This window comes from Martes martes (assembly GCF_963455335.1).
Source record: "Martes martes genome assembly, chromosome: 14".
Lineage (NCBI taxonomy): Eukaryota > Metazoa > Chordata > Mammalia > Carnivora > Mustelidae > Martes > Martes martes.
In genome coordinates, this window is record NC_137902.1 from 41,620,161 (window position 1) to 41,628,692 (window position 8,532).

An 8,532-nucleotide genomic window follows, 5' to 3' on the forward strand; every position below is an offset into this window, starting at 1 on the left:
CAAGGGTCGTATGTCTGGTCATAGTGACGGTTCAGTAGGGAGGGCCAGAGCGAGGCTCAGCGCTGTCATCTATAATGTAGGTCCTGGCTAAGGCCCTTCTCCCTCCAGAGCTGGGCTGCTAGCCCTCCAGACATCGCGGATGGTGGGTGCTCAGGTCAGGGGGCCTCTCCTCTGGAGGAGGAAGTGTGGGGAGCAGCACTGTGCTCCAGCAGCCTGTGGAGAGTCACTCTGGGGGCCTTTACTGATCAGGACACTCCCTGCCTCCTCTGCAGACCCACGTAAGAGCAGCCTGATTATTGCGGTGACCACTGCACCACTGAAACCATCATCAATACCGATGATCAAGGCCGAAGTGAGTCCAGCCCATCATTATTAGCATTTTGCTGCATGTTTCAAGTATCATTTACTCAAAGTCTTATTGGTCTTAGGCTCAGGAGGCTCAGAGGATGAAGGGCTCACTTTACTTCATGACTTACAACGATTATGACAGACAGCAGGTAATTACGAGCAGGTAACCAGGTGCCACCTGTGAGCCTATATGGAGAAAGCTTTCATAGGTGGTTTTCCCAGGGTTACATGGGGATGGACCTCTAACCCACCCCTAGTGTCTGGACAGCAGATAGCCACTGCAGAAACGAATGACAATTGTTGTGTTAAACCTACATACCCCAGGTACATGTGTAAGGGCTTTCCCTTCCCGAAGGGTGGGCTGCTGGCCGATACCAGGGTCTGGCCCTCGGAATCTATAAGCAAAAGACTGTCTCCTGGAATGGGGACTTCTGTGTCTTCAACTGCTTGTGAACACCTCAGAGTTACCACTCCCTGTGAGTCCATGACACTTCTTCTTCCTTGTAGCTAGTTGACATTGCTGGAAGAGAATCCCAGGTGTACGGAACAAAGGGGCTCAAGAATTTGGATCTCGCTTATCAGTCGGTGAGTGTGCATTAAATGTGAGAAGGGGACAAGGAGGCTTCTCACCACACTACCACAATCCACTGTCCCTGACCTGCTACTCCTTTCTCTTTTCCAGCTTGTGGGCAATACCTGTAAAAAAATGAATGCAGTAGGCGTTTACTTTGTCTGTTTATTAGGTAAGAGATGCGGTCACTGTTCTATATAGAAGGGTGTGGGGAGTGTGTGCATGTAAGTGTACATGTGCAACTGTGCTCATGGGCTCAAATGTGTGGGAGTCTGTGTTCATCTGAATGTTAGTGTGACTGAGTGTGTGTTTGGTGTTAGTGTGACTTGTGTGAGTGTCTGGTCTTTGCGTGGTGAATAAATCCCAGGGCCAGAGCACCTAGAAAAGCTGTCAGGGATGAGCACAGACTCGCTGTAGCTCAGGCTGACACCTCCTACACAGGGTCCTGAGGGCACTGAGCAGGCCCCTTCCCAAACCCCAGCCTGGCCTGAGAGTGTAAGGTCCCTAGCCTCCATCAAGGCCAGCCAGGTCTTCCCTCAGCTCTAAGGCTGGAGGCGAGGGGTGACACTGGGCTTCCTGCAAGCCCTTCTGTCCACTTTCCAGGGTCTAGTCCACCCTGGAAAGTTGGACTTTGAGGCCTCATTCCCAGGAGTCTGCCCCTTGCCCCTTCCCTGATTCACCAGCCCCTCTGGATTCCCACAGCCCTTTGTCTGTCCCTCTCATTAGTCACTTGTCACTTTGTATGTGCCGTGACTTTGGCTTGGCTGTGTCATGGTTTATTTTTGCCATTCAGTTCTTTGATATTTTCCTAGACTCTGAAAGAAATTTCCAAGCTTACAGCAAAGTGGAAACACCAGTACGAGGAACAGCCCCATCTCCACTACCTGGATTTTGCAGTTCATATTTAATATGACAAAAGTACAAAACGCATGTGTGACTCCAACCCCCATGAAAACACAGACCATTACGGTGGCTTCCAGAAAATCCACGCTAAATCCTTGTTCAGCAAATCTTGCTCCTGCCAGCTGAAGGCTGTTAATGTTCTGATTTTCCTTGCATAGGCTAGTTTGCTCTGTAAAAAACATCTCCTTAATGGACTCAGGCACTAGGAACACTGTGTTTGGTTGAGGCACTAGGCACAGTGGTTTGGAGATTCAGCCTTCCTCAGTGTTTGCTGGGTATGTTTGAGGCTTTCTTGCCCACTGAAGCCGGATGTTGCTGGCACCTTGTCACTCTTTTTCCCGTATGTGATGGGACCCAGAGTGAGTATCTACAAAGAACAGACAGGGCACATCTATGGGGACACACAGTAGGACCCAGGGCAGAGGAGGGCTTTCTGCTGAGATTCAGTGGGCAGGTCCTGAAGGGTGGCAGGTAGAATCTTTGTGTGGAGTATGTGCAGGTTCAGCTGGGCAGGAGGAGCCTGCAGAAGGAATGCAAGACCAGCTACACAGTGTAGGGTCATGCCTGCAGCCAGTCCACTTAGTGACCCTCCCTCCACCCCCACTATGATCAAGTTCCCATGTGTCCCATCCATCTCTCTCCCACAGATAACTCCACCAGATGGCTGATCATGTGTCTGTACACAGCTATCTAAATATGCTTTTTAGGGATGTTTTTACATGAATGGGGTCATGCAGGGCCTTCATGGTGGCCAGGAGACTCACTGTGTGCAGAGAGCAGGATGGGCTGTGTGGGGCAGGAGCCCCCAGAGCGGGAAGGAAAGACCCACGGTGCAGGGCAGAGACACCTTTGCCACCAGCATGGGTAGCTGCTATCCATCTACCATGATCAAGCTCTCTTTTCATCTCATCCTCTGTCTGCCAGAGATAACTACCACAGACAGCTCATCGCATGTCTATACAGAGCTATCTAAATACGCTTTCCAAGGATGTTTTTGCATGAATGGGGTAATACAGTATGTAACATTTCCCAACCATCAGCACATACTCCATTCTACAGATGGAGGAAATTTCTTTCACTAGTCTCCCCGGTCAATATTCTGGTTGTTCCTAACATGTGGCTGCAGCTGGCTGTGAACACCGTGAGGCTCACTCTCTGTGGGCATGGGTCAGGATTCCCTGGGTCAATCCCACAAGCAGGATTGTAGCATGAAGAGGACACACAGGATAAACATTGGTCAGTAGAGTTGGATTTCTCCTGAGAGCCTGAGCCAAGCAGCAGGGGGTGTTCCCAGAGCCCGACCCTCCCCAGGATGGTCACTTCTACTCGTGTGCCCTTGTCAGTCTCATGGTCAGTGGATTGCCCTTCCTCACTGCTGGTTTCCTCCTGGCCTTCTTGGGGAGCTGCCCTCCCGCCTTCTTGGGGAGCTCTTCTCTCTGGAGCCCTGGGAGGACCACTGTACAACTTCTTCTCCAGAAAGAAAATTCTCCATCCAGAAGGACCAGTCTCCCCTTCCAGGGGATCCAGGTCCTCATACCACCCAACCGCTGCAATGCAGTGGCCCCCTGTGTAGGAAATGCAGCTCCCACAAGCTGATGTTAGTCTGTCCTTGGATTCATTTTCTTCTTGTGGTAGTTATTGTTGGAGGAATTGGTAGGGGGTGTTGGAGCAGAAGGAGCAGGATAGTTGCTTTCCTCAGAAGGAGTTCCTGGGAATGGGGATTTAGGGGGACCTCCTATAACTAGTGGATCAGAGGGAAAGTAGCTCTCAGCCCTGTCTCATACAAACCTTTGGATGTTGCCTTTGCAGATTCCTATAATGCGGGATTTGAGAGACATGTCCCAGATCCAAGCAACTTAAATAACTTTGTTTGCGAATATACTTTGGATGGTGAGCCTTTCCCCAGTAAGTAATCCCCTTGGTTCCTCAAAGTGACAAACTCCCCACCTCAGGCTGCCTTCCCCTTAGCCACCCGGGTCTTCAAAGTCCTTGCTGACCACGCACTGTGGACACTATGAGAACAGAACTGTTCTAAGCCTCTGGAGTGCTGACTCCCAGGGTGCGATTAGGAAAAAGAAAAAAAAAACACACACACACAAACGAAGACAAAGAGAGGCCCTCTTCCTTCCTCAGACTTTGCTACCTCACTAAATGGTACTACCATCCACCCAGGCATTGTGGCCAAACCCTGCCAATCAACTCTGCTTCCTCTTTGCTTTCACTCCAACAGTCCACTATTGCCTCGATGTCCAACACGCACCCGGATCTGGCCAGCCCCTGGTCAGATTCATCATCTTAGAATAAAATGCAAACCCCTTCCCAGGGCTCACAGTGCCCTGCCCACCTCTCCTCACTCACTTCTCTCCACAACAAGCTCAGCTAGTTATGCCCCAGGCCCTTGGCACATGCAGTTTACAGAAGCCAGACACTCTTTCCTTGGATCTTTCCCTGGCTTTCCCCTCACCTGGTTTCAGCTCTAGGATCCTCTCCTCAAAGAGACTTTATTTGTGATGGAAATTTTCAACAGTAAAGAAAAGTAACAAAAATTGTAGAATGAACTTGACAGAGCTTCACCTACTTTCATAATTATCAACGCTGGACCATCTGGTTTTATTGACGCCTTCACCATGGACCACTTTGAAGAAAATCCCAGCCATCATATCAGTGAAGTCACTGAAGAATACAGATTTTTGTTTCTGTAAAAGGAAATGGTATCTCTTACGGACAGAATGGGTGCCCCATTCCTAAGCTGTGTCTTTCCCCTTCCACTCTCTGTCCTCCCCTTGCTTCTTGTCTCAGCACTTTTCACTGTCTGCATTTATTTTGTTCCTTGTTAGTTATTTCAATGTCTGTCTCCCTCCAGTCCCTCAAATGTAAGGCTCTTGCGAACTGGGACTCAGCCAGCATTTTCCATCCAACCAGAGCATTCCAGAGAACCTGGTGCACAGTAGGGGTTCAGAGGAAGACAGAGAAGAGAAGCTGGTGTCTTTCAAAGTGTTAAGTCTGCTTGCCAGGGGCTGGCAGAAAGGAAGAGATGGATGAATGGACATGGCATTAACATTATTCTTGTGATTTTCTTTTAGACAGAAGAGCGAATGGTGTAACGTCACGCAGTATAATTTGCCCTGGATTCATACTTGAGAAGGAAGATCAGTAAGTGATCCAGGTCAGGGGCCAGATGGACATTTTTTCACCACGAGGTGTACAGAATGTGGGATGCCAAGCTACAGGCAGCACATGTCTAATTCAGGGAGGGCTCCAGGCATGCTCAGGACCTACTCTTGGTGGTGGTCCCCAGAGGTATTCAAGGATTCCCCCATCCCTGGCTCTGCTGAGGAAGGTAGGATTCGGGAGATGATGTACTCTGTGGTGGTACCTTTGCTCCAGACAGCCATTCAAAGCTAAGTCAACATACTCTGTAAATAGTCAAGATGGTGACACCAAGCAGCCCTCCCTGGAAACTTAGCCCATGGCCATGAGGGTATCAGACCCGATGTAACACTCCTCATGCCTGGTCAGTCATCACTGCAGAATTGACCTTGTAGTGCTTAAGGTAAGCCCCCCTTACTTATGCTATATGTTCACTGATGGACCCAGTGCCTGATGGTCAAAGTCATTGCAATAAACAAAACTAATGACTATGGCTGACTCAAGTGCAAGAAGTATACTATCCATACTAGTGGTCACTGTCTGCTTTTCTATGCTTTAGGGAGGTCGTCGTGAGATACAGCATGGATGCTGGAATCACATTCCAAGGCAGCATGGTTTTCCGCGGCACCAACTGTGTGAGTGCTAATGTAGGGTGGCAGCCTCCCTCCTGGGCTGTCCAGAACCACTGCACAGAAGGAGCAGATACCAGGGAGGCAGAAAGGGAAAGAATGTCCCAGGCAGTCTCAAGAGGTGGCTCCTGCAAACACGAAGCTAGGGCAGCTTCTCACAGCCAGCTTGGGGCCCTCAGCCCGACATCAGCAAGCCGTTCCCCCACACAGGCTTCTGAGGTGCCCTGAGAGCAGGTTCACAGGAGTCCCTGCAATGCAGCCACCTGTCCTGGCCTTGCAGAAACTCTGCTCTCTGTGATCCAAGTGTCATTGGAGGCACATGAAAGGGGACAGCCAGAGCCCTGAGCAGACTCTAGAAATGGTGTTGAGCCTCTGACACCTACCTCCCTCCTTGCCACCTCCCTTGGCCCAGCTGTGGTGGTGGGGAGCTCAGGGCTCCATCCTGCATTCCAGCCAGGCAGCTGAGAGAGCCTGGGGGACTGTGGGCTAGGAGCCAGAATCCAGGACCTCTGGGACACTGGAACACTCCAAATCCAGGTCACGGACACATGGCATCTGGAAGGTGGGGCTGGGTGTGTTTCCACCATGTGGATGCTGGTACACCTGAACCCACACACACCCATCACTGGCCCAAGCCCCAGCCCACATGGGGAACAACCCCTATCATTTTGCAGAAGCCATCAGCCTCCCCACTATCTCCACTGCTTTCTCGTGATCCTCAGCTGTCCCTCTCTGCTAGTGCTCTCTGACCTGACTCCTCTGTAATGGGAGAGGAAGCAACCAGGGCTGTGGGAAGGGCCTGGGGCTCAGCTCAGGGACAGGCACATGGGGGAAGAAGATTCTGCTCCCAGGTTCCTCCTCCTCAGAGCTCCATGTCTCCTCGACACCTGGCATAGGGCACCATGACATGGGTGACAGAGAGTGTTACGATGGAGAAAACAGCTGCCTGGGAGGAGGGATAATGGTGCCTAATTGCCACTGCCCTAGTGTCCAGTCCCAGCCTGGGAGGGTTTCAGCAGTGCTGACAGTCCTCCGACTCTGTCTTCGCTTGTGCCTGGACATACATTCCTGGATCAGCAGACTGACTCACCTATGTGTCCATCAGGAGTCCTACCAACTGACAGCCTGCCCCCAGCACACACATGTCAGAAAGACCTCAGGAGGAGCCACACCACCCTGGGCTCCGACCCTGCCTCCCCCTTCAGCTGCTTTGTCTCCTGGACACAGACCCTCAGTCTTCTCCCTCCCCTGCCTCTGGGAAAGGAGACCACTTGGTTTAGGACAGGGCTTTGCAGCATGTCCACCGAGAGGTGCAGACTGGCTTTGTCCCACTGTGGGGATTCTGCTCCCTGGTCGGGGCTCTGGGAGCCTCTGAACAGGGCTAGTGGTGCACTCTGTGGCCCAGGGCTCTTCAGTGGCTCTCTGGGTACTGTCTCTGTCCTCCAGCCTTCAGTGTTCCCTGGGGTGGGGAAATCTGATGTCCATGGAAACAGGTGGATGGGGAGATCAGCGTGGTTACTAGGGTATGCTCCCAGTAAGAGGTCACTCATGCCTGTCGCTGACATGTGTATATGTTGCAGGAGGACCCATTAAAGTCTGCAGAACGAACCACGATGCCCTCGATGACCACGCCTATGACGACCACAAACACCACGACGACCGCGTGGATGCCCATGATGCCCATTTCAACCACGACGACCACACAGACAACCACAACACCCACAACGACCAGGTGGACCACCACAACACACACGACAACCATGCAGATGATCACAGTGTCCACCACTGTCACATGGGAGATGACTGGGAAGGCAATAGTCACACCAGAGTCCACAGGGCTCATGGTTGTCACAGAAAAGCCAATCCTTGACAAATCTCTCTACCCAGTGCTCGTCCCCACCCTGCTCATCATCCCGGTGGTTATCTGCTGCATCTGCTGCTGCGCGAACGTGAGTGAGCCCGGGCCACACAGCCTGTGAAGTGGCTCACACAAACCACAAGGGACCCAAGCCCATTCCACCCCCAGATTCTGCCTGTGGCAGCTGCCCATCAGCAACCAGGTCTTCACAGGAACAACCAGAGGCACAGCCTGTCTTCTGCTCTCAGGCCGAGACTCACCCTGTGTCTAAGGGCCGCCGGCCTCACGCATGTCTCTGGAAGTGGCCTGTGAGCTGCCCTGGCCCGTGGGGAGAAGCCACCTTAGGGCCCAGATGCCAGGGAGGCTTCACAGCAGCGAGACCTCTGGAGACTCAGGCAGACCGAGCACCACACAAGGCCTCTGGTGCTGCGGGAAGAGGGTGGGCCCTGCAGGAGGCACTGAGGGCCCCAAGGGAGAATCCTGCTGGCTGGCAGGGGTCCTGACCTCTGGGACAGCTGACCCTTGGACACCAACAAGAATCTCTGCCCTCGTGCAGTGGGTCTGCCCTTCCTTCCTCCTTGCTAAGGGCCAGGGCATGCTGGGCCCCTTGCTGGCCATAGAGAGACAGGAATGGACCTGCCACCAGCCTTGCCCTCAGGAGCTCACAGTCCTGTGTCTGGTCTGGATGGGTACCTGTGGGTGGAGGGTAAATTGTCACCTTCATAGGGTGTGGCAAGTACAGCCTTAGCAAAGGACAAATACTGGCCTTGGGGGGAGGGAGGAGCGCAGACACACTGGCTGCTGGGTTTGAGAGGGCCACAGCCAGAGCTGATGAAGGAAGAGGGGACGGCAGATGGTGGGAAAGGACAGAACAAACCTGCAGGACACAAGCAGGTCCCATTGTGGCAGAAGGGGAGGTGTCAGGACAGAAAGAGGAGGTGGGCACTGCCAGCCCATAGGGGGAATCAGAGAGGGTTGCTAGGAATTGGTAGGTAAGGGAAGGGGAGAAGGGAAGAAGGGCAAGTTCTCCCATATTCATGTGATGGAAGGGCTGCTGACAAAAACTACCAGCT

At 52.5% G+C, this 8,532-nt stretch overlaps 1 protein-coding gene across 1 annotated transcript; it reads left to right on the top strand.

The window, feature by feature from the left end:
• The first annotated feature begins 278 nt into the window (after positions 1–278).
• On the top strand, positions 279–3,892 carry LOC308355440 (anthrax toxin receptor-like). Its single transcript, XM_080823674.1, has 5 exons — positions 279–352; positions 429–497; positions 856–933; positions 1,031–1,091; positions 3,632–3,892. The coding sequence occupies exons 1-5, from the start codon at positions 338–340 to the stop codon at positions 3,733–3,735; spliced, it is 327 nt and encodes a 108-aa protein (XP_080679800.1). The 5' UTR covers positions 279–337; the 3' UTR covers positions 3,736–3,892.
• Positions 3,893–8,532: the final 4,640 nt, after the last annotated feature.